Source organism: Polypterus senegalus, chromosome 9, assembly GCF_016835505.1.
Source record: "Polypterus senegalus isolate Bchr_013 chromosome 9, ASM1683550v1, whole genome shotgun sequence".
Taxonomy (NCBI): domain Eukaryota; kingdom Metazoa; phylum Chordata; class Cladistia; order Polypteriformes; family Polypteridae; genus Polypterus; species Polypterus senegalus.
This window is the reverse complement of record NC_053162.1, coordinates 40500395-40527909: the sequence shown is the minus strand read 5'-3', so window position 1 is coordinate 40527909 and position 27515 is coordinate 40500395. Positions and strand designations below refer to the sequence as shown.

The window sequence follows — 27515 nt, the reverse complement described above, 5'->3', positions numbered from 1 at the left end:
GTCTTAGTTATGTTTTTCAGAATGTCTTTTTTTTTTTTTTATCTGGTTAATATTATCTTCCCTACAGCTAAAGGACTTGTACGGCAGACCAGTCTGGAAAAGCACAGTACCCTTTCAAGTGAACAGAAGTTTAAGTTGAACATGTTGTATGCCAAAAACAAGCCAGCTACCTTTACACGATGCAGCAGCATGGCTGAGGAGGAGGGACAAGAAGCAGGGAAGCAGCCTCCAGCAGATATTCTACTGATATCTAACAATACTACTTTGGCAAGCCGCATCTGTACTCTGGAAAACCAGTACCAGCAAGGGTGTGAAAGACAGTGGAACCCCAACCTTGACAATGTCAGTATCGATGTTAAAGCAGTAAAGGACAGGCTGAGCGAGGAGCAGCAACCCAAAACCCTGAGAACACAATATAGTATTGACTCAGAAATAAATACCAAAAACTTGGACAAAACACTCATGACTCCTTTATCAAAGGATGTTGACTTTACATGGGATAAACTGGAAACCAGTTCTAGGGCACTAAAGATTAAGGATTTAGATTTCTCAGACCTCTTGGATGAGGAAGATATTGATGTCTTAGACATTGATGGTTTTGATGGCGACGTTTCAAAAGGCAGCGTGATTCCCACACGAGCAACCCAGTTTGTTGGAACTACTGCTTCACCTCCACCATCTGGTGTACTTTCTCCCCTCCACCTCCACCTCCACCCGGAGTGCCTCCTCCTCCACCGCCTCCACCCCCACCTCCTCCAACCGGTGTGCCTCCTCCTCCACCACCTCCACCTGGTGTGCCGCCTCCTCCTCCACCTCCACCCGGTATGCCTCCTCCACCCATTGGTTATGTTACTTCTACACTGACATCCCCTCCTGAACTGCCCCTTACAAAAAAAAGGAAGACTGTGAAACTGTTTTGGCAAGAGTTGAAACAGCCAGAAGGACCAAGGAAATGCAAATTTGGACATGGCACATTGTGGGCATCCTTAGATAAGGTTACTGTGGACACAACCCGACTTGAACATTTGTTTGAGTCTAAAGCTAAGGAGCTTGCTACTTCTAAGGTAGGACCTACTTGTGGCACTACATAATTCTGCAGTATTCAAATATTTACCTTATTCAGTAAGAGAACTCCTTTGCGATCTCTGTATCAAGTATGTACTAGCCCATCACACCCAGCGAGGCAAGCATATCCTCAGAAGGAGGATAAGCCAAGCCACAGGACTGTAGCATTACATGCTGTCCTTTTCAATGCAGCTGACTTGTTAAACCTTTGTTGAGATACACACCTTGACTCACAGGCATGAAAGGAGTAATCTAAGAAGATAAAATCAAAATTAATTATATTATTGTATGCAAAGCAAAAAAAATGGTCAAGATAGGCAAAGGCATCTAGAATCTTTAACAGAAGAAAAGGTAGTTGAAGAGCTTTAATGGGACTTTAGCAAAGGTTCTAGGTTCACAAAGCCTGAGCAATATCACTATCCAAGCTGCTTCTTTTTATTTCATTTGCCCCTTCTCATCATGTGACTGGTGTATAATTCAAGTAATTTAGCAAAAGACTGAAAAGAGAGGCCAGGGTCAAAAACGTATTGGAATAGACAAAGATAGCAAATTACTGTATATCAAAGAAGTGGACTGCATTGTTACATGCATCATCCCATGTATGAACATGTAGGGCTCCTCTTCTTTGTCAAGTGCTGCTTAGATGGATCATAGGCAGTTCCTTGTGATGAAAGACATTGTTAGCAGTATATTTTTTTGCATAGCACATTTGGAAAGAACCATTCCTCTATACTTTGAAATCACTTCTTATCTAAGTTTGTAATTCTACAGCTGGTATGTTTCAGTTCTTTTAATAGTGGTGTTTCTGATATTTAGTAGTTTTCTTTTTTCTACTAGCTTGACTATGAAGTAATTTGTTGTATTCGGCTTGATAATGTGAATTATTTTACTGAAATAAAATATTATTAATAACAATAATAATAATTTAATAATAATGGTGGCAAAATATACTAAAGTAAGGCCAGTTGGCAAAGAAGGAGACAAACATATACGTTAATGCTGTTCCAGGAATCATTTAACCTTTTAGAATCCAAAGTCATTGGGAAAAGACAAAATTTAAGACTAGGGTAATAATTCTTTGAGTATAAGATTCTTATTTGTTTGATAATATATAGTAGGCTACTCCCTTAAAACAGGACCAGATCCTCATTCGGCCATTCCTAGATTGGTAGAACTTCCTTATACTTAGTAGAAACCAGAAAAGTTGTGAAAATTGCATACTTGGTTTAATCTGATTGACAACACTAAACTGGTTCAGTGTGGTGTTCCAACCAAACTGGTTCCTGTCTTATAACCATTATTTCATTAAGTGCCTTGAGCATGGGAAAAGCACATTATAAATGTATTAGTAGTAGTAGTAGTAGTAGTAGGATTACTAGGATAAAAAAACTACTTCAAACAATTATTCATTTAAACTTTTTTTTTTTTTTTTTTTTATCCTTGTTCCAGAAACCAGCTGAAGTCAAGAAACAGGTAATTGTTGTCCTGGATCCAAAAAGGAGCAATGCAATCAACATCGGTTTGACAGTGTTGCCAGCAGTGCACATAATAAAGACAGCAATTAACAACTTTGATGAGTTTGCAATTAATAAGGAGGGGATTGAGGTAAGGATATTAGCGATTTATTTTGGAAACCAGATTACTCTACGGACACTAACGTTTCACTGAAGCAGAGCAGAGTCTATTGATACCTTTCAAATGTTATTTGATGAACATCTCCTATCCTACTTTTACTTTGTCATTTTGGGGTATTGAGTGTTGTTTGATGAGGGGAAAAAGACAATTTAAACAAATTTAGGCCAATACTGCAACATTGCAAAATGTGAAAAAGTGAAGGATTCTGAATACTTTCTAGAGGCACTGTATATTACAGTAGTTTGTATACAGTATGCTTTATTTAATTATATGTAAATGATTACAATAATACAATTTGTACTAAGATCTTCAGAAATGTCTCTCCATAGGAGCACAACAAAGACCTGTGTTCTTGTGGATGTTAAAACGATTTATAAAACTTATTCTAAAAATGATGACCTCTTTTAGTACACGTTATGGTAGATAGTGTATAGTCTTTTGGTGAGGAGTGGTCTTCTAAGAAACTAACTTCAATGACAGTGTGGCAGTACTTTAGGTAGTCCTGGCCTTTCATGCATTAGTTAATAAAGGTGATCATGAGTCCACCGTAAGGAAAATAATGAATAGTAGTGGTGTGCTTATATTATATACTAGGCTGACCCGCCTTTTAAGGCGGCCAACTTTTAAGTTGACCACTTCTTAAGGCAATTCAATATGTAGATCAATTTGATATTTTATACAAACTCATTAATTTGGTTATATTGCATTTGAGCGGTATTACTTTAATACTCGTAGTTTCTGTTATTTTGTGATGAAATTAAAACCTTTTTTTCTATATTGAGGTCGCCCTTTTGAACCCCTCTGATATTTACTACGCGGTGAGGCATTTGTACTCCATCAACATTAATTATTTCCAAAGACATAATTTTGTCTATTTTTCCAGCGCATCGCGCACAAAAGCAAGGGAACGATGGGAGCACCAGAACTCTGCTCACATCATGTTGCTTCATACCGCAAGCTGCAAGTAGTAAATCTGTGATAAGCGGAATACCGATACGCCTTCCACTCACGAGACGGAAGGACAATCCCGACCGCTTTTATATAGTAAGAAAGAAGAAGAAGATATCGCACAGTCTGGAGTAGAAAATCATCTTTTACCTGGAAAAACGAAACTACAAATCCCATCGTGCATTGCAAAATGGATGGGGCGTGTGTGAAACTCTGCGCCTGCGTAGCACTCACGGGACGGAAGGACAATCCCGACCGCTTTTATATAGGATTGCACATATAGTATAATTACATGTATGCACAAACTGCATATATAGGGATTTCTGTGTGTGTGTATGTATACAGTATACAGTATATATACACACACATATATATTGTAATTGGGGGGGTAAGTGTTTGTTGCTTTGACAAGTTTTTTTTTTTTAACTAATAAACCCTTTGCCTTTTGCCCTATACATGCTGACTAGGTGAGAATGAATCTCTGAAGGTTTATTGTTCTCTTGTGTTAGCACTTCAATGATAGAATGATACTTGATTTTTTTCTTCAGTTTTCGGCATCCATGTTGACTTGGATCTGAAACAGTAGATATACACCTTAAACCACATATAGAGTAAATTTATTTATTAGTTGGTTGTGTAATTAGTTTTTGCTCCATTTTCATTTTAAACATATATTTTGCTTGTATTTACATAATCATACTGTATATTAAATTATTTAGCTGAGACTTCTACAAACTATGTGAGGTAAAGAAAAAGGCTTGTTGAAATGTAAATATCCAGAGAGAAATTCAAAAAACAGAATTATAACTTCTGGGCTAAAAATTTACAGTATATTTGGAACATTGTAAAGAAAGAGTGACAAGAGTCTGTATAAGGAGTTTTAACTTTTTGGGGAAATTTTGTAACAAATATTTAATACATTCTTGTTTATCATGGTATTAGAGTTGTTTAGACAGGCACTAAGAATTTTACAGTACTCTGTACCAGTATTACTACTGCTATTTGTTTTTCTTTTTTACTATTGTCCTTTTTCTTTTATTTTCTTGTGACCTAAAATCCCTCACCCCTTGATTCTTCTAGGTGTATCTTATGCTTTTACTTACAATTTTTGTTTTATAGAAAATTTTAACCATGATACCTACAGATGAAGAAAAGCAAAGGATTCAGGAGGCTCAGCTAGCTAACCCAGATGTTCCTCTTGGAACAGCAGAGCAATTCCTTTTGACCTTGAGTTCAATCAGTGGCCTCACTGCTCGACTGCAGCTTTGGGCTTTTAAACTGGACTATGAAAACATGGAGAAGGTAAGCATCTCCCAAAACATTGTTCAGAGCGACACTTGGTGTTCTAAATGTTGAAGTAAATCTGGTCCTGTTAATGAATGATCAGTCTTCCTTGAAATGTAGCAGTTATCTAATGTTTGTAATGTGTTTTCTTAGCTTTTTGTGTATAGGTGAGATAGTCCTCTGCAACTTGTTTCTTGTCTTCTGTGAATCCATAATCACTTTAATATTTTTAACAGGCCATCTGGCCTGTCTGGTTCAGTGTTGTTCTAAACAACTTATGTTATATCTCTTGGATTCAGCATTGGGCCATTTTATTTTTTCAACTCGGGGTCTAATTCAATTTTTTTTTTTTAAATAAATACAGATGTATCAAATCATTAGTTTTATAGGAGAAGTAACAACATCAAAAAACAGAGAATTATTACCTGCCACTGCCTTCTCCTCCTACCTGACCCTCAACCAACCCTTCAACCGGAGCTTAAAAAAAAGGAAATTAAGGCATTTCTGTGCTCTTGTTCTGAAGAAGCCTTCCTCTAGAAAAGGGAGAAATGTCTAATTCAATTGTTTTCTTAACATTATGTTTTGAATTGTATTGCCCTTTGAGACCCCACTGTTTTTACATGAAATGTACTACATGGACAAGAACAATTCTGAGCATATTAGATGAAGGGACAGTGCACTTGAATTTTGTTACTTCATGGGTCTAGGAGTGTAGGATTAATTCCCTTCCTAGTCACTGTCTGTATAGAGATTCCAAGGCCTTACTTACTGTGTTAGCATTGTTTTCTTACAAGTTGTCTGGTTAATCATACCCAGTGTATTCTGAAAAATGGATATATAATAGTAGTGCTAGGGTTAAGATGTCTTCTCATAGCATACATATGTACACTGTTATGGAGTCGGCCAAAAGAATGTCATTATTTAGAGTTATACAAGTAGCTGCTCATTGCTTTTCCATAAGTGAAAAACAGAACATGCATGACTTAACTACTAATATGCTTATCTTTAGACATTGGGAGATCCCAGAACATCAGAAAGCCTTTGTGTGAATTTAGAGTTTATAAAATCGGATTTGTTAAATGTTTAAGATGCGGTTTTTCATTTCATTAGAATGCTATTTGATAATTTTGTTATTTTTTAAATGGCACACTTTAGAATGGTTCTGTTATTGTGTTTATCTTTCAAATTGTAGGAGATTGCAGAGCCATTGTTTGACTTGAAGTTGGGAATGGAGCAACTTGCAAAAAATAAAACCTTCAAGAACATTCTAGCCACACTTTTGGCAATTGGAAACTTCCTCAACAGCAGCAATGTAAGTGATACTGGACATGATTATTTACTTATAGTATGTACCATGTGTGCATTTTCTTCCATCACAAGAAGTAGCAGTTTAAAAAAAAATGCAGCATGTTTGTGTGTGTGTGTGTGTGTGTGTGTAAGCAATTTAAAATTAGTAATTTTTATTACACTAATTATTCTGAATGCTGATTATGCTTTAAATGTGCTGGCTGAATGTATGCTGACTCAGCACTGCTTTTTGATCTCTTGTTTTTCCACTAATGTGAAATTACTAAAAAAAAAAAATAAAAGTAATATTTGTACTTTCAAAAGTAATAATTTTATAAAGAATTTAGGGTGATTTTATATTTTGTACTTGGCCAAAGTAAGCAAGAGATTGCAGTTCTGTGACTTTCACATCTTGTAAATGTTGAAGGTTTCTGTGATCTGTTTTTCCTTTAATACATATGTGTGAAAATAATATGAGTTTTGACTTGAGAAAGAATTAAGTTTAACGTTTATGCATGAGTTGCCATGTAGTTTCTTTACATGACTTAAAAGATTTACTATAAGTGAAACACACAGTAAAATGCACTTAAATGGTCTGCATATGAAACCTATACACAAGTATGCATTTAAAGGGTATCAAATTTCTTGCCTGTGAAAGATATCTTGTTTTTCTAGCATTTATTAAACTTCATGGATATGATATTTCCTAATTCTTTTTAATGGTGCGTCTTGTCATTAATTCTTAATTGATAAAATAAGTAGGTTAACATTTTAGGTTTTTATAATCTAGGGCAGGCATGTCAAACTCACTTCCATTGGTGGGCCTCTTCAACCGCCATACGTGCGTCAGCGGGCCGCACTGTAACAAATACTATTATACAAAGTTACTGTAGCTTTCTTTCCAATACTGAAAACTTTAAAAAATGTAACGCTTAAAGTTTAAAGAAAGGCAATTTATTTTCATCCAATCTCCGTACAACAGCGTACAATTAGAGTCTTGGCCTCTTAGCTAGGTCCTTACATTATTATATTATATTCATTGCTTATATTGGAGTCTTACAGTGTGAGATCTATTTCTTTTGTCCTGACACTTGGCATCTCTTGTTAGTAACCAGTTCAATATCAGGCTTGAAATCTTGTGCAGCTGCAACTTTTATGAGGGATGAAAGGTGCTCAACAGTAAGTCTTGAGCGATGTGGGGTTTTGGTAGCTTTCATTAATGAAAACAATTGCTCACAAAGGTAAGTGCTTCCGCTTCGCTGTGTTTTGCCTGCAGTTCAATCAATTCCATTTGGATATTCTCTGGCGCATTCTCAACATTGTAAGGGTATGGTGACGTAAACAGCGCAAAGTCCTGTTCCTATGAACTGAAATCACTAAAGCACTCACAGAATTCATTGCTCAGTAATTAAAGTTGGAAAACAAATCCTCGAAAAATCAGATTTTACTTAACTAAGTTTACTTCAAGTTTATATTGTAAAATAAGCCGATATGCAAAAAGCCACCTGACCTACACTAATTTGACAAACTCAGAATCACAAAAATACGTTTAATAAACAACTCATCAACTTCTCGCGTCCACTTCAGATCTTCAGCTGTACTCTGCACTAACTGTTTGTTACAATACTAGCACAAAATTACATAAAACTAGAACAAAAAAACATGAAAATATGCAAGCTATTACTACTCATGATGGTCATTTCTGCCCAGTGGCCAGTCTCATTTGCCCAGCCAGTAGTGTAACCTAGCAGGGGCGGCTCTAGGCTCGTGGCGACCCTGGGCAGAGAAAGAATCAGTGGCCCCTTCGCCCATCAATGTCAATATGGTATCTTATGCACGGTGGATGGCCACATCCATTGCGGAAACTGCATAGCCTCCTCGTGCTCATGACTCACTTCTATATGTGGGTCTCCGTAACTTGAAAACCAAGTGGCAGCCCATGATATTCTCATTACGGCAGAACATTATACTACATACAGCTTACTGTTCCGACTCTTGCGACATTAGTAAATATAGCGTACTATAACAAGAAACACAATGTTTTTTGCCACATTGCCGTCAGCTGTGTCGTTATTTTCTCTTTCTGTTTTATATTCAATATATATTGGCGTGGCGGCCCTGTGCAGGTGCCCCTGCTGCCCGCTGCTGCAGCCTAGCACTTCAGTTCTGGCATTGCGGCTCATTAACTTTGGTCAAGGCTCATGGCTATACTAGCAGATGACGTTTTCCGGTACTGTAATGCCATGGGAAAACGCGCTTTTGTTAGAAGGCAGAAGTAAGAAAAGTCAATAAGTAACTCCGAAGATGCAGAATGATTCAATCACAAACAATAGTAATCATTTTGTACAAGTTCAGTGCTAACTAGGATCTGTCATGCGGGCCACACAGATTTCTGTTGCGAACCGCACCGCGTGTTTGACATGCCTGATCTAGGGTATTTTTGTGTACAAAGTATGTTAATGAGCTATCCTGTCTCATTTATGTATGCTGAACAAAACATGTTTGCCTGAGACTGTCTAATTGTTTATGCAATCATTAGCAAATTTGACATCTTTCCTTTAGGGTGGTACATTGTTTAGCAGTGTTGTTTCACAAATCTAGAAACCTAAATTCAAATTACATGACTGGTTGCTGTCTCTATATATTCCGCACATCCTCTTAATGCCTGCATGTGGTTTTCACTGGTACTGTGGTTTTCCCTTCTTAGAACTGTATGCAGTAGTAGTTAATGTCTTTTGTACAAGGTGTTAGTATATCTGGGTTTCTCAGAGTTAAACAAAGGTGGAGAATTACCTGAAATCTTAAATACAGCTAAACCACAGATTTAGATAGGTATCATAATATGTAATATTCTATATTTAGTTTGTGTTCCTTTTCAGTTTAATAGGACCCTTTGTTAAGCTTTGATGTTAAAAAAAGGAAATTTGTATTTTAAACTTTATTGTACAAAATAAGTGTAAATTAACAAAAGTAATGCATAATCAATTCAATTGTTAATTATACAAAAGATTTTTAACTAGTACTACAGCATGACACAATAATTAACCTTTGTGATTCATTTTAATTTCAGCAACTCCAGTCATTAACATTTTTTTGCTTAAAGTGACTGGTACATTTTAACCTTTTTCTAACAGTAAGCGACTTATTGGTTTTCCATTGTACATGTTTTACAATTAAGGAAATTAAACCATGATTTTAACTTATTCATTACTATACACTGAGACTTATAAGTCATTTTTACAGTCTGATAAATGTACATTCATCTGAGAAAATAGAAAAGACTGACCTAAATTACTTCAAGTGCAATAGATTGAAAGTTTCAGCTTATTTTAATATTAACATGCCCATCACATGTTTTGTTTTGCTCTAAAAAGACAAAATAAAAAATGAAAAAAAAAATAGTTTTAATACTATTTTAAATGACAGTTGCATTTTAATATTGAATATTGTGGGCATTTAGACAAAACATTTTACACATAAAGGGTAATTTTAGCCACTCCCTGAAATATTGGCCTTTCCTACAATTTCATCTTATGTTTAGTTTACCACAGTCTTGGCTAACCCTTGACTTTTATAATTTTACAAATAACAAATCTGCATCAGTGGGAATTGTGTGTCCGGTAATCACAAAGTCAGATTGTAGTGCACAAAATAACTCTCCTGTTGTTTTCCAGGCAAAGGGCTTTGAGCTGAGCTACTTGGAGAAAGTTGTAGAAGTTAAAGACACTGTCCATCGGCAATCACTCTTGCACCATACCTGCAATTTTGTGATTGAAAACTATACAGACTCTTCAGATGTGTATTCTGAGATTCCAGCTATTACACGATCAGCAAAGGTGAGGTTTATCAATGAAAATGTTACCATAATTTCACTATACTCTATTAGTCTGGATTATTCAAAGTTTAAAAGTGGGCTGTGTTTTTAATATAGAAGTGTACTTATCAGAGGAGGTTTTGATTGTAGCAGCAGCATGTTTGTTTGATACTGTTATGTCACAGTTTAGTAGTAGTGACTCGTATGAAAAACAATATGGGGATAGTGGTGCGAGTGTTTAAGACTCTCAGACTTACTGTCCTCCTAAATATGGATTGTTCTGTGTTAAAAGTTTCCAATACAAGTTTTACTTACTGTGCATTGTCAATCATGATCTTTAAATATGTAATTCTGTCTCTTTTTATAAGGTTGATTTTGATCAGCTCTCAGAAAATTTGGTTCACCTGGAACGGAAATGCAAGGCCTCTTGGGATAATTTGAAAGTGATTGCCAAACATGAATCCAAACCTGTTCTTAAGAACAAAATGACAGACTTTCTGAAGGACTGCACAGAGCGTATTATAATCTTGAAGGTGGTGCATCGGAGGATTATAAACCGGTAAATTTAATAGGTTAATGACTGAAGAAGCACAAAGTGTTTGGATAGATGCTGTATGAATGCCAAGATACAATGAATTATTAGATCGATTAGTTTGCAACATTACTTACAATATTTTAAAAACTGTTTTGTTTGTTTTAATTGTATTTCAGAACAGCTTTATATACCTCATTTTCTGAGGACATTTCAAACCTAGATTTGAAAGTGCTGATCATCAGAAAAATATGGTTGCCTTCCGTTACCTTACTGGCATAATAAAAATTCCAAATATTTATCCCCTTTACATCTACTCATCATTCACACATTATTTTTATTGTAAATGTAGTCTATTCAATGAGTGTATGTTTATTGTAATAAATTCTGCTAGCTAGTTTGGAATTACTGGGATAAGAAAAGCCAGTAAAGACACTAATTTTTTGCCAAGCAGTTTCTTGCACGCACAGGATTTTTCCTAACTGTTTTTAGCATAAGTTGTGTCATTGCAGATTAATTTCTGAGTTTTAGACTGGAAAGAGAACATTTGGACAACAAGCCTTTATATTAGTTGATAAGTACAGTGTATTCCTTTATATTAGTATGATTCCATAGGATTTCCTCTGGAACGTTTGTTTTTGTTTTTTTTGGTTTTTTTTTTCTTTTTTGCTACAAGGACTGTGGCATGTATGTTGTTAATCTGCAGTTTTTTGTTTTTTTTTTATTCAAGAATGAGGGTGTGCAGAGTTGAAAGGAACATGTGCCCTGCATTTTTTAACAAACTGTGTTTATTTTAAGTTCTTAGCTTCACTGGTGTGTTAATATGTGTGAACATTTTGTTTGCATTGTTTAGTATAAAGTTCCTGGCAAAGACCTGCTCTAAAATATTTTGAAGCTTTATTGTAAAAAAAAAAAAATAAGCAATTTATTTAAAAATAAAAAATGTGCATTGTTCATTTCACTTATGATGACGCATGTTTTCTAGAATTTAAAAAAATATAAAATGGGGTTACTTAATTTTATTTGAGATAGAATTTTGATTTTGAATGGTTGGTAACAATGGTTAGTATGACAGATAAATGCATCCAGTTCCAGGGATGAGATATGATTCCATCCCAAATTATTGGCTATGTACAGTTTGAACATTTTTCTCATGTTCACATGATTTGTCTGCATTTACTCATTTTCCTCTCATTCAGTGTCTCTTTGGCTAATTGTTGTGTCTAAGTCTACTCGCTGTGAATGGGAATGTTTTTACATGCTAAGAGTTGCCATGCAGTAGGCTGTCTTTATATTTTATGTTTGTTCAATCGCTGATCTATAAAGGCCTCACAAAGTACAATGAAAATAATTTCAGAATGCCCTGCTAGTTATAGTTTTTGCTGATGACGTGTTGTGTAGCACGAAAAGGATGAGATGCAGAGGAAGTTAGAATAGATGGAGAAGGACTTTGTAAGTTAGACGGTTGAAGACAAGTAGAAATGAATTAAAATATTTGAGTCTTGATTATCCTGGAGGGAGAGCTATTGAAAAGACTGGATCAGTTTAAATACCTTGTATCAGTAGTAACCCAAGATGAAGGATTGGATGCAAGGGTAATCCACAGAGTGCAGTGTAGATCAAACAATCAGAAGAAGGGATCAATGATAGGGTTAAATATAACAGTTTTTAAGACGAGCAATGATGTATAAAGAATCATAATTAAAGAGAGCATGGAAGATGTCAATTGTGTTGACTTACAAAGACAGATGGAACTTTATTTTTCGCCAGAGGGAAGTTTTGGCTTTCTACGGAAATGAGTAAATAAAAACACAACGTTGACTAAAAAGAAAGAAAACTGAAAAGAGGAAAAGTAACTGTCTTGGCAGTTAGTCACAGTGAGGCATTATGCAGACATACTGCTGTTGGTATAAAGGAGCCTCATCACTGCTAAATAATTAATTGGCCTAAAGTACTCAGTATTAATGTATTGGATAGAGGATGTGCAGCATTGTTCATAATAGCACTCAGTTCTGCTTTTATTCTCTCCTTCGCTATTACCTCTAGGGAGGTCAAGATTGTGTCCCATAACTGAGCCTGCCCTTTTAACTGCACTGGTGTTCACAAAGTTGTACAATATGCGAAGGATGCCTATGCCCACATTAAAGCAATGTAGTCTCCTTATGAAAAAAGAGTCTGCCCTGTCCTTTCTTACATAGTTCCAAGACCAGTCCAGTCTGTCATTGATGTGAAACCCCAATTTTGTGCAGCAATTCACCACCTGTGAATTCACTTCCTGAACAATAACCGGATGTAGAGGCCCTTTTCATGCATCAAAAGTCAATAACCAGTTCCTTGGTTTTACTGTTAAGTTGCACACACTTTCTGCACCACAAGAAACATTCTCTACCTGACTTTTCTACTTTCATCTCACTTATCTATACATCTTGTAAGTGCAGAATCATCTGAGAACTTCTGCAAGTGACATGACCTGGTTTATATTTATAATCTTAGGTGTACAGTGAAGAGAAAAAGAGACAGGACTGTTCTTTGTAGTGCTCCAGTGTTGTTTATATCCATATTTACAGGCACTGTTCCTGGGTCTCTCAAAATGTGGTCTGTCCGACAGGCAGTCCATTATCTAGGACACCATAGGCTCATCTTCCTGTGTATTTACCCTATAACAAGGCTGGCAGGAAGGTATTGAAGGCACTGGAGGAATCAAAAATTTATAATCCTTTCAGTGCTGCCAGCTCTGTCCAGGTGAGAATAAGCCTTTTGGGGCAGATACATAATTGGATATTCCACTCCAATTTTTGTCCGATAGGCAAACTTCAGTGGATCCTGGTGATCTTACACAAGAGGAGTTGTATAGTTCAAGACCAGCCTCTTCAATGTCTTCGTGATGTGAGATATGTGTGCTACAGGTCTGTAGTCAATAGGTGAAGAGGTGCCTGGCTTCTTTGGACCTGCAACAAAAGACATAATAAGAATCAGAGGTACAACTAAAGTTGGAAAGATATCTAAGACATTCAAGGAAAGTAGGTTGAAGTGGCATGGACATGTTTTGAGAAAAGACAATGAATACATGGGTAAAAGAGTGATAGAAATGGAAGTGCAGGGAATGAGAAAGCAAGACAAGTGGAAGTGGATGGATAAAGTAAAAAAAAATGTGAAGCAAGAAGGTTTGACTGGGGAGGAGTTGCAGGATTCAGCTATTTGGAGAAGGTTCGTCAGGCATATCAAACACATTTAGAACTGGGAAAAGAAGAGGATAAAGAAGAAGTACTATTATTGACAAAAACTCTGGTGTACATGCATGTTTAAAATGAGACTTTATTATAAAGTATTTTTTTAAATTAATCTAAAATCGTGGGTTTACTGAAATATTTTTTCCTGTTTTATTAATCTGGTATTGTGCAGTTTATACTCATTTTGTAATCTCCATTTTAAATTATTTGTAACAGAATTCATTTAAGTACTTTCACTGCTGTAAAAAATGAAATAATGTGAATGATATACAGAACGTTCTTCCATTAGCTGAGTATTACAATTGCTTTAGTTTGGTAGAATGTGCCATCTTCATTATTGAAGATGATATTTAACAACCACTAGAATATGTGCATCTTTATTATTCAATCACAGGTTTCACTCTTTCCTGCTGTACCTTGGTCAGCCATCCTACTCTGTGAGAGATGTGAAGGTAACACATTTCTGCAAGATCATAAGTGACTTTGCATTAGAGTACCGTACCACCAGGGAGAGGGTGTTGCAACAGAAGCAGAAGCGAGCAGCTTACCGAGAACGAAACAAGACACGGGGAAAGATGATCACAGAGGTGAGGTGGAGGTGATGATACTGAGATGTTTGTCACATTTTAGTTAAGTGATCTATTATAAAGCAGTTTATAACAGTCTAGAAATATTTTGTTAACTATGTTACTAACAGTAAAAGTAATAAGACCTTTGAAATGTGTTAGTGTCATTTTTTGATTGTTTTATATTGTGTTAAAAAGATGTGTAATATTTTTTACAATTTGCAGACTATTAATAGCTGCTTATAATGGATATTAAAGTATTACTGGGATGTTATATCTCTGAATAGGGAAGCTAAGAGAGTTAGAAAAAAGCTGAAAATATTATGTACTCTGCAGAAGACCAAATGAACAATTTCAAATAAAACTGTCATTTAAAACAACATAAGTAATCTTGCATATAATTGATTGATTGATTGTAAATCTTAATAGAAATGTCCTTACCTCTTGTCATGTCAATTATTGAAAGTAGTATGCATTGGTGATTCGAGTTGAGGCCAAAATTGACAGTAGTTTTTCTAAATGGAGTTATATCAGTAGAGTTTCACATTGTGTTCATGTAAGTTGTGGAGTTGTTCTGTAGTAGCTGTTGTGATAGATTATAAAGCACAAGGCTGTGAATTTCAACAACTTTGTGACCTTCAGCATATCAAGTAGCCTGCATATATGGCTTCAGCTAGAGAAATATAACGAGTAACAAAATTGTAAGGTGTACCTACCTAATAGCTAGTTGGTCCCTGATATACTTATGAAAAAAACTGAATTTGTAAGAGTTGAAGTCAAATGTTCATCTAAATTGTTCTCAAAGTTATTAAAAATTGATTCAGAATATCTTATTCCATGACATCTGTGAAGGTGAAATCTAATGGCTCCTGGAACCATTTCATTAAGTTGAATTAGGGTTAGGGATTAGGAATGCTATTGCTGACTGAATTGTCAGTTTTGTGGGAATGGCAGGTGTAACTTCAAAGATGGCCACTCATTTTAAGTATGTAATTGTCCTTTACAGGTTAGAGTATGATATGTCAGTTGCTATAGATAGTGTTGTTTTTACTGTTTTTATATACTTATTTTTGTAACAAACACACTTTTATTACACAGTTTCCATTTTGGTTTCAGGATATAGCAAATAACCACCTACACCACACCAGATTTTTCCTTGTCATCATGTAGTCAACAGAAAATATGACATTATTACAAATAAAAATACAAAATGTAGACCCAAAACAAAACGGTAAAGCATGAGATTTTATATCCAAATTCCAACTGTCCCATGATCGTGCTGTAGGCAAACAATGAAAATTACATTCTTCATCTTTTGTGTTGATACATGTACTCCATGATGGATTAACTGGCACCACAGGCTGCAAGATGAAGAATTATAATCAAAAACATAATGGCAAGTCAAAACAGTTCCTATAATTGGATAAAAAGTAATCTAAGAAAGCAATATGAAGCAACATCAGAAGCAGGTGTGATAGGTGTATGCTATACACAACTATTCAGTTCTCAGCTGCTGAGACTGATGTGGCTTCTCTAATAGTGGTAGATAGGGCAAAACTGTACAATGATCTATAGCCAAGGTTTCGGCCTCCAACACTATTATTTATTTATCCTAGAAATTTTAAAGGCAGCTAGCATTTTTTGATCATAATGTATGCTCTCAGTATGGGCACTATTTAAATTCTGTAAGGTTTGAGAAAGCTAAACTACTTATGGCTTTAGAGATGATTTAAAATTCCTCCTTTTCACGTATGAACATATTTGGAGGCCAATGAAGTGATTTAAGAACTGTAGTTATAAATTCATACTTTTTAGCTATACTTATGATTCTGTCTACTGTGTTTTCAAATCATATGTAGTATAACAGTAGTAAGTGAACAGTTTGACCAGCTTTACCATAAAGCACTGTATTTGTCAGTTCTGCTTGAGACGTTCCCCATCAGATTAAGAACTTGACCTAATTTTTGCAATATTTCTAAGTTGTTGAAAGAAGTATATTTTTATTTCTCTCCCAAATTAAGAAGTTTGAGATTAAACTCTGCTGCATTTCCTCAGACAGAAAAGTTCTGTGGCGCTACTGAGACATCCGTGAACGCCCTGGTTCATCGAGACACTGACAGTGAGCCAGCCAAAGCTGAAGAAAACCATGAGAACATGAAGAATGTCCTGATCACCACATCAGACTCTACAGCTCGCCGGAGTAGAGGAAACAGAAGTATGATCATTTCTGTTATTTATTTGTTTCTGATGTTGTTAACACTAGAATTACCAGAGCCTACGAAAAAATTCGTAATTCCGTCCCACCTTAAATCGCTTCTTAAATCCCTTCACACCTCTCCGCCAGCGTCCTTTGTCTTCTAAATGTGCTGATAAAAAGAAGCTAGGAGCAGCCGGCTATTCCATCCCCCCACCAATTTAGAAGCGTGCGAACTTCTTCCAGCTCATGCCTTGATTGAGTATCTGGGAGTGAAGTGGAGTTTTAGAGTGGAAATAATAGATCGTTATTTGGAACACATGCATTTCATGTCTGTTCCGTTTCTACAGTAATCTGTGTAAACACATTGTTAAAACAGAAACGTTTTTTATATTCTAGTAGTAGATGACAAAATGCAGGCATAAACTATATAATGTATGAAGCCTGAAGTCCAAATATCAAAGAAAAAGGTACAAATATAACACAACAGTTGCGCTTTTATTCAAAAATATAAGTGCAGAAACAAAAAGCCGCCTTAACATGCGACATTGACAGCTGTTTATTGTAATTGCCTCCGTGGTTCAATAGAATCGGTTCCCGTTTGGGAATCAAAAGGTCGCAAGTTTGATCCTGCACCACTCCGTTTTAAGAAGTAAACTGCTCTTAGTCTTGTTGGAGTTTGTGTCACATGACCCTCTTCCTTTTGAAAAAACAAAAGTTGGATCCAAAATGGCCGACTTCAAAATGGTCACCACCCATCTTGAAAAGTTTTTTCCCCCTCACATATACTAATGTGCCACAAACAGGAAGTTAATATCACCAACCATTCCCAATTTATTAAGGTGTATCCATATAAATGGCCCACCCTGTACAATAGACCCCCGCAAAGTCACGGTTCAGAGCTCGTGGTCTCAGTCATTCACAAATTTTTCCTTAGAACCTATCTAATAATTTTTAGTGGAAACCGCAAATATCCTGTGCAATGTTTATGACTTTTTTTTTTTGCGGCAATACTGTACTGTAAAGGGGTGGTCCAGATCTAATCATACAATTTTCATTACGCTATAACTTATTAAGTTTATTACATAGAGAATTCACAACTGAATGGAGGACTAGTAGGACATTACATGGAAAATCAGTGAATTAATTCAATGTAAGTCCATTTTCATTTATTACAAGATATTTCAAACAATTCTTTTGTCTTGCATTGTTTTCCTGCATTGCATTAAAAGTTGCATAATTAGATCTGGACCACCTGATAGAGCAAGTGTTTCCTAAACTTGGTCCTGGTGGACCCCTGTGGCTGCAGATTTTTGTTCCAACCAGATTCCTAATCAGTGACAACACCTGATAGCACTGATCTCATTAAATTAGCTGGTATTTTTTTTCTTGTATTCGACATTCAGAAAAGCTTAGCAGCATGATTTTTACATTTATAAGATATTTAGAAATATTTCTGCTTTTGCTATAATGTTTAACTCTCTTTTGTTGATTTCATTATACTTTGCCCTTTCTCTGTGCAGTTTTTCCTCCTTCGTTGTATCTTATTAATGACAATTTAAAACAAGCAGATCAGACACCCTGGCAAACAGTGAATAATCAAAGTCTGCAACTACTTTAGAGTCAGACCCACTAATTATTAAAAATTGGATTAATTAAACAATTAGAAGACCTAGAAAATTAGAATGAAAATCAAGATGAAAATACTGTTAAAAAGAAAAAAATACATTATTCCTATTTGCTTGGTACATTTTAATATATATATATATTTTTTTTTAGCAAACTTAGTTTTCTAATTTCTATATTGTTCCCTAAACACAGAACTTGGGAAATATCAGTTCACTTAATTATCCCAGGAGTCCAATTAAAAACATAATCTGGTTGGAACAAAAACCTGCAGCCACAGGGGTCCACCAGGGCAGAGTTTGGGAAACACTGTGATAGAGAGAACAGGAAGCAAACACGGCTTGGGATGGTGAAAGTAGCCAATAGAATTTGAAACTGCAACTCCCAGGGGAACAGGGGTGGTATATTTGTTTTAATTTATTTCATTTGTTATCATTACATTCTTTATTTGCTGTTTGATTACCGGTTTGCTTTGTTTTTGTCTCTGAGTGCGTGCGGGTCTGGCCAAGGTTGGGTGCGTCCCTGGAATCTCCACCATAAAAAATAAATAAATCACCATCTTCTCGACAGTGTGAATCTTAGCGGCACCACACTGCTACAGCGTTATTCATTTCTCCTTGCTGCTGATTGACTGTGATACATCTCCAGCTGAGTTTTCTTGTATTTTCCATTTTGTTCCTCTTAACCCTTAAACAGCCACAACCAGCAATAGTCGTTTCCCAGTGCCATTTGCGAGCATGCAGGAACTGATCAGTCAGTGTCGTGCATTCGTTGAGCAGCCAGCTCATGACCACTGCCAGCCCCTTCTGAGCTGGGGGGCTGAACGCACCCTTAGAAAACACGGACGCTCCTCAAAAAAAAACCCTCGTAAAAATGCTGATAGACTACCTTCACATTGCTCACTTACTTGCTGGGCTTGCTTGCAGCAGCGCTGTCATGTGATATGTTTCTCGTGCGACGCTACACATACTTAAAAGCATGAACAGCACCTGTCCTTTTTGGCTGATTGCTTTGTTTCTCTCTCCTCCCCCAGACATCCTCTGCTCCTGTTGTGGGTCCCGCTCCCATTGTGCTCCCCTTTGATGTTTGTCTATTTTTTAATCAAGAACTAACTGCATACTGAGCTCGTTTTACTTCTGAAAGAGATATGTTTGTTTGAAGTGTTTGAATAAAGTTCCTGCCTGTACAATCTCCTGTGTTTCTGTGCAGGCCTGCAGCCTCACTGTCCCTGGGATTGAGCCGCTGCACTAGACTAGCCTGCCAGCATTAGTGCTTACCTCTGTGTGCTTGAGTGCAGCCAATTGGTATCAGTTGAACTTTGTACATATTGTTCCAGTAGTTTTTAAAATAGTTTTTACAATTCATTAGCAGTGTGTAAAATGATCAGTGTTGCAGTAATTGTGATGCTCTTTGCATGAATAAAAATGTGTTCCATTAAAATGTAACTTTTTGTTTGTGAATTGTGACATTTACTTAAAGTGCAGCAAAAAAGTATTTGGCATCCAGGGATACATTAACCCCCAAGTATGTGGCAGTTTAAGGGTTAAAGCCCCAAGATGCCGCTGAAACACCCTGAACCTTGTCAGGCTTCTGGCAGTGAAAACACACTTACGTGAATTACAGTACATATAGCGGTAACATCTGTATTTTACATTCTAGCACTGCAGGAGACATAGCAGTACAGTACTGTACAGTATACGGGTTTACCTTTGCATTCTTTTTTTACTTAGGTAATGTATTTCATTTATGTTGGGTAGAATGCCCAGAGGGGACTGGGCGGTCTCATGGTCTGGAATCCCTACAGATTTTATTTTTTCTCCAGCCGTCTGGAGTTTTTGGTTTTTCTGTCCCCTGGCCATTGAACCTTACTCTTATTCGATGTTAGTTAATGTTGATTTATTTTGTTTTCTTATTGTGTCTTTTATTTTTCTATTCTTTATTATGTAAAGCACTTTGAGCTACTGTTTGTATGAAAATGTGCTATATAAATAAATGTTGTTGTTGTTGTTATTAAGCTGAGATAAGTGTTTTGGGGGCATATTTAGGGTTTAAACTATAAAAATAGGTATTTTTTTAACCACACCCAAAATATGCGGTTTTTCACAATTCATGGGTGCTCTAGGAATGTAAACCCCGCGTATTTTGGGGGTGTACTGTTGAATAAAGTCTCTAAAGATGAGACAGAGGACAAAGAATATTTGGACTGCTTCTTGAGGAATGCTAGTGGCCCACCTCAGGTCTACTACTCTGTTTTGAACACTTCAATTCTGTATTGTTGAGATAAATACAACAATTGTCTTACTCAGATGGAGGAAAAACTAAAACAGTTTGTTGCTATGAAATACCAGAGCATTGCTTGTCAGTTTAGAATCGCCAAATAAATTGGTCCCATGTGAAAGTGATTATATGTGTGTATGAGTGGATCCTGCAATGGCACCTTGTCCAGGGTTGTTTCTCACATTGTGTGCAGTGCTTTCCCTGCAGTCCTGAATTGAATTGTGCAACTATGTAGATTTTATGCAAACACACACAGATAAGCTTAGGGTTATATATAATTAAGAGCTTATACCTGAAATGTCCCTTAATGGAAAAATTGTAAAAAAATGCATAATGCTTTATCTATTTTACAGAAAAACATTACAAACTTTTTAATAAAATGACATTGAATCAATATTACTGTGATTCAGATTACAAATCCAATGTAAACTAATTTAAACTAAAGTGATCCACATGTATTTACAGTATGCCAACCTTTTGCTTAAACATCCTACTGTTTTTGATAATGACACAGTATCTCATGGAATTAGAAAATGCATAGTGATGGCACAAAAAGCCACCTCTAGTTGACAGTTGAGATCTCAGCAGAGACATACTTTCTTTGCTGAGGGCTCGCTTAGAGTCCCATCTCTCTCTCCGTGCAGCTGTATTTCCTGAGGTGACATGTCTCAGATGCATGGGATGCTGTGACTTACAAGCAGCAGTTTCTAAATGACCAGCTGTGGTTTGAGCTACTCACTTTTGACAGAGTTGCACATACCGCTGATTATATTTTGAGACTTGAAAGAATATGAAAACACAAAATGTTTAAAAATTGCCCCAGAGTCCAAACTATGCAGTACTATTCCTTACAGCTGATAATGTTTGCTACATATTCATCCTCATCAAAAGCAGTTTGCATTGTTTGTGAACAAAAATTGGAGGTTTCTAGATGAAAATTCACTTTAAAAGTGTTGAAATTTTGTGTACTTGTTCATCTCGGCCAAATTGCCTGAGGTAAGACTGCCACATTCTGCAACCTTGCCTGTGTGTTTGTATATATTATTTACTATATACTGTATATGCACATGAATGTGTGTGTATGTCTATAAAAATGTGGACCCTAGTAAAAAGAGAAGATGTTAAGCCACTACCAAATATTGATTATTACCTAGTTAATATAATGTTATACATGTTTAGTGTCAACCCTTTTTCTGCTGTAAGTTTAAACAACAATGTGACATTTCAAACTTTACTCCCACAAACTATGCATGTCTTGGATTGACCTATAATGTGATGACATTGTTTCCTGTGCCTGTTTCCACTCTTTCCACAATGTGTTTTTGGTTGTTATTTCTTGTTATTAACACTACTGACCTATGCAAATGGGTCTCCTAAGCCATGGATATATGGCCACCTAGAAAATGCTGCCGCCTTCTGTATTTTACCTGGCAGTAACTGTTATGCATAGTGACTCTATGTAGAACAAAGTGACTAGTAAAAATGCAAGAAGAGATGATTTTATCAATGGTCATCTGTGTGTGCGAGTGCATGTTTTTAGTAACACATCTGAATTATTTGTTACTGCTTCTGTTGACACAGGTTTTGGCAGAATTAGTCCACCTGAACCTGTAGCTCCACAGGAAGATGGTGCAAGTTCCCAAGATGATGCAACAGATGAGATCATGGACCGTTTAGTAAAGTCTGTCACACAGAATCCCAATCAGCGACCATCCACTCCAAAGGAGAGAAAGAGATCTCGAGCAAACCGCAAGTCCTGTAAGTGTCTTATTTTTAAATATAATATTGGATCATAGATCTGCGTAGTCTGCATTAGTTGCCTTTCAGAGCTGGAGTTCAGTTGACCACACCTGAGGCAGTGCTATTGTAAAAACAGTCTAATGGACTGGAACACTTCTTTGTAAATCTGTTGTCACAGTGATTCTGTTGTAAAACTGGATATAAATAAATAAATAAATAAAAATGGCTCTGGAAAGAGATGTTTGAAAGGATAAATTATTTTCTCTGTTTGGTAAGACAGGTTATTGTAATGTTTTTGAAAAACAAATGTGTTTTAAGGATGGGCTAATTGCATGACTTCAGTCAAGCATTATCTTTTCTGTGTATTTAGTAGCTGGAAATTTTAGGAGAAACATTTACAGTTGCAAGCTGGACAGAACATATATGTAAATAGTAGAGAAAATTAAAGCTGAAATGTCAGAGTACATACTTCCTAACTCAGTAGCAGGATAAACTATTGAGTTAATCTACCAAAAAGTGCTAAAGGACAAATGAGAAAGAAACACTTACAACATTCAGCCACTCCTGTCACAGAACCAGGGCTATTTATTCTAGTTGGGACCTTTTGCATTGAGAAAGTTTATTAATAATCAATATATAATATGCCATTGATTATTTTAAACACTCCTGGGGGTTGATTGATGGAGGCAATATTCAAAATAATGGTATCATTATTGTTTAACACATCCACAAGTAAATATACAAATCCAAATACTACCAAATGATATTAGGAAGAAGAAATCCTTATCTTCAAAGCAGACATTTTCTGAATACAGGATGCTGGAATAAGTACTCTTACCTTTTTGAAGCTACGTCAAAATGTGCTGCTAGCTCAAAGACAAAAGGTGGTACTTTTCCTTTTAAAAAACATGGTAGCTAAGCATTACACTTAATTACCCACATCAGTTTTCAGCTTCCCTAATGCTTTAATACACTTCTTTCAAGAATATATGCTTTCAGAGAATTATTTTGTTTTGTGTTGCTTAGTATTTCTTGTGAAGTTTTTGTTTTAAATGTAATATGAGCACTTGAATACATACCAGAACTGGACAGATCAGTTACACTGTGATTTTTTTTTTTTTTTTTTTATTACAATATGACCTTTTTTGTTTTTGCAGTGAGAAGGACTTTGAAAAGTGGACTAAGTCCTGACATGGTGCAGGCACTGGGACTGACAAAGTCCAGTGAAGTGGCATTGTAAAAGGACTGACAAACAATCAACATGACCCATGTACAGGATGTCTTTTTTTATGGAGTATAAATGATGTAGCAGAGCACAAAACCACAATGCAAGGTGAAAATAACAGCAATTTAACAAAATGCATCTTGCATCAGTGCTGTTTACTTTTACTCTCACTGTGGACTTTACATCAATACCTTGTATGAGGTGTGGCTTCAATGGAGAAAAGGTCATAAACGTACATACCTGGAAACAACTGCACATTCTATTGGTATTCTGTTACAATGAATTGCACTCAGCAAATTAGGTTTATTGTTTGAGGGGTGATGTATCTCTCCCATAGTGTACAGCTTCTTTTTATTGCTGAAGCTGCTACTAGAATTCATTAGATTTCCAGTAAACATAAATGTGAGCATCCAGTATCCATCATTTCTTAGAAATATTGTTAATTCTATATGTGTTTGTGTGTATGTACAGTGTGTGTGTGTATAATACATACACTTGTATAAATTAGTATGGCCCAAAATAACATGCATATAGTGCATACACACTTTAAAATATATCATCCCTGAGTATATAGTATAGACAATATTAAGCATGATACAGTACCACATAAAAATGCAGTGATTTTTAGAAACATGAATTTCCTTTCTAATGCAAAACTATTTTTATGTTTTACCAGGCACTGATATATATATATATATATATATATAATTTTTTTAATTTTTGTATCCTAAATTTGAAAATACTTGTGTTAGGTAGTTAACACTATGTGGCCCATCTTGTACAATGTGTTATTTCCTTTATATGGGATTTGTGAATAAAGTGGTTTATATGGAACTTTTTTTTAAAGTGTTGATAAGAGAAATGTCATTAAGCAATATATTTATCCATAATGTGGGTAATAATTTGCACTGGGTTTAAGTATGCTAGTCTGTTTTATCAAATTGTGGCAGTATTAATAAATATTTACTGTATTTACATGCACTTCTTCCCTTTTATATTATGTATTTTCCTGATCACTTGCAGTATGCTTTTTCATGATGTCCAATTGTATTATCCCTGAAGAACGTCTGTTTCAAAAATAAGGAACAAAACAGTAAAATTTAACAGGCCCACATTCCCAACCCTTCCTTTGTTATATGAATATGCAGAGACTTTATTGTGGATTGATTCCTTCTGCCAAGTAAACCAAGCCCAAGTAGAGTGGGGTGGGGTGTTGTAGAGTTGTTGTTGTCGGCGATGTGTAAATTCCTGATATAAATAAGTAAAACACTATTGACCTTGTTTTGGAAAGTGTACTGTATGTTTTCATCTTAAAAGCAGCTTTCATTTATAGCTAGTTTGTTTATCTTCCATTAGTGGATGCAGAAGAAAATGAGCATATTTGTGTGTGTCAAGCAAAATATAAGCCAACACCATACTTGAATAAATTCAAAATTCAGCTTTATCTGTCACCTGTGTTTAATACATAAACTGCTATATGTAATTCATTTAAATCCCCATTTATTCAACATGTTCTGTCTCTTACTCCACACCTTCTGTTACTTCAGCTTCTTGTTTTATTGATGTTTATACCTTTTATTTTTTATTTTAATTTATAATAAGTGAAGTAAAATTAAGCTGTTCATTGCACTTGGGGCTTTACAATGAGTTGTTTTCTTTAGATGTTTTTGTTGGAGATTAATGAAACTGTCTTTTTTTTTTTTTTTATTCATATCCTTTTTAATAGTTGTCTGTTCAAGGGTTTAAAATCCCAAAGCACTGCTGAAGTGTGTACTCGGCAGTCATTGAGGAAAATAACAACATTTAGATATCAGAATTTGTTTAATAACTAATCAAAAGACCTAAATATATTGAATGGCCTCTTCCTCTTAGTAAACATGAGCTCTCTTGCGTGCCTCTGAGGCATGTTGTCTGTGTCTGATTGATGGGTTGTATTGCATCTTCTCCGTTAATAATTTATAGGTAATAATGAAATGAAACACAACCTGCATTTTTAGTTTGTACACCGTATAAGCATGTAAAAATCAACAGCAAGGATGTTGCTTCACAGCATACTGTATCAGTCACAACTGAGAGAGTCTGCAGATTCTTGGAAAGTGAGAGTTATTACAGGGTCCATATGATATTTGTCTTCCTCTTTTATGTAAATTAATACAACAGTTGACACACTCATGGAGAGCAAAGCCACCCAGTATCCCACCCATTAAATTCAGTTTAGGGTTTTGGGAAGTCAGGGCTCATCTCAGCTGCAACTTTTGGCAGGATACCCATCCATCACAAAGCAAAATAACACACTCTTGCTTAACTATATAGGGTCAGCTAAGAGAGGCAAATTTACTGGACCTTGCACTAACAATACAATACAATTTATTTTTGTATAACCCAAAATCACACAAGATGTGTCTCGACAGTCCCCAACCTTGACTCTCTGAGAAGACAAGGAAAAACTCCCAAAAAAACCCTTGGGAAAGGTAGTTCAAAGCAAGACCCCTTTCCAGGTGTCAAAAATAAGGGGTCAATACAATACAATACACAGAACACAAGTAATCCTAAATACAGTATAAAAATGTTACAAGTCTGGAGCAGAATTTAACAGTAGATGATATCACATAATATGATTTAGATTTGTTTAGAGTCCTGGAGACTTCAGCCATCAAGCTTCCTCCCCCAATTGGCCATTCCACAGCTAAGACAGTGCTGGGCCAGCTAATCCGATGAAAGGACCCATTTACCCGACGATTCCTGCAATCCTCCATCAAGGATGACTACCTTAGGCAGGCAAAACAACTTGGCAGGTGGGCCATGGCACCAAATGCCACATTTGAGTATCGAGAAGAGAAACAGAATAGGTGAGGATTAGTAACAAATTATAACTATCATATTACTTAAGTTTTAGTGCTAATTCCTAATAATAGAGATGCAGTCTGTACAGTTAATCAGCAGCTATAGTTAGGATATGCTAAACTGAAGTATTGAGTCTTCAGCCGAGATTTTAAAGCTGAGACTAAAGGGCATCTCTAATAGTAGCAGGCAGTTCATTCCACAGTTTAGGGGCACTGTAACTAAAAGTTCAACCTCCAACTATTATTTTATTAATTTTTGAATCATAAGCAGACCAGCATCTTTACATCTTCATTTGCACTCTGGTTTGTAAGTCATAATAAATTCAGACAAGTAAGCTGGACCTTGGCCATTTAAGGCTTTATTTATTAAAAGGATTTTGAAATCTGCCCTAAACTTAACCGGGAGCCAGTGTAAGGATTCAAGAACTGGAGTTATGTGTTCATATTTTCTTGTTCTTGTAGTAATTCTTGCAGCAGCATTTTAGATTAACTAGAAGCTGTATAAAGAACAATTTGAACATCCAGTGAACAGCACATTACAGTAGTCAATCCTACTTAACTCCTAGATTGCGGGCTGATTCCGTAAAATTAATAGTGATTCCAACCGAGTTAAATGATGACAAAATATTGTTGTGATCAGCGTCATTTCCTCCAATAATTAACATCTCTGTTTATCGGTGTTTAAAGATAGGTAGTTCTCATCCATCCACTCCTTTAATTCACTAACACAACTAATTAAAGACAACACTAGAGAAACTATATATAACTGGGTGTCATCTGCAGCGTTTCCTAATGATAGATCCCAGTGGAAGCATGTAAAGTGAAAACAGTAAAGGTCCCAGTACTGAGCCCAGCAGGACACCATAACTCACTTCTGTGTATAATGATGGAGTACTGTCAGCACATTTCTGTACGTATTAGAATCGATTTGATAAAGAAGAACTAAGCCAGGCGAGCACAGTGCCTGTAAGCCCAATGTCATTTTCTAGCCTGTGCTGTAAAATAGAATGGTCACTGGTGTCAAATGCTGCGCTTAAGTCTAACAACATAATTACAGTGGAGTTTCCTTCATCAGAGGATATCAGAATGTCATTTACGTACAACCTGCGTTAGTGCCATTTCTGTACTATGACCAGTGTGGAAAAGAGACTGGAATTTCTCAAATTATAATGCTTAAGGTGTGACTGAAGCTGATTGGTGAATACTTTTTCTAGTATTTTAGAGAAAAAGGGTAAATTTGAAATAGGTT

The 27515-nt window shown here is 35.9% G+C and overlaps 1 protein-coding gene across 1 annotated transcript in view; it reads left to right on the top strand.

Moving 5' to 3' along the window:
- Positions 1 to 24867, top strand: part of fhod1 (formin homology 2 domain containing 1) — a 196577-nt gene extending 171710 nt beyond the window's left edge. Inside the window, 11 exon segments of the mRNA XM_039762959.1 lie at positions 68 to 688; positions 691 to 1064; positions 2515 to 2670; positions 4768 to 4950; positions 6125 to 6244; positions 9894 to 10055; positions 10402 to 10592; positions 14190 to 14382; positions 16417 to 16576; positions 22040 to 22216; positions 23356 to 24867. Coding sequence (XP_039618893.1) covers positions 68 to 688; positions 691 to 1064; positions 2515 to 2670; positions 4768 to 4950; positions 6125 to 6244; positions 9894 to 10055; positions 10402 to 10592; positions 14190 to 14382; positions 16417 to 16576; positions 22040 to 22216; positions 23356 to 23438 — 2420 coding nt within the window. The 3' untranslated portion in view covers positions 23439 to 24867.
- The last annotated feature ends 2648 nt before the right edge of the window (positions 24868 to 27515 follow it).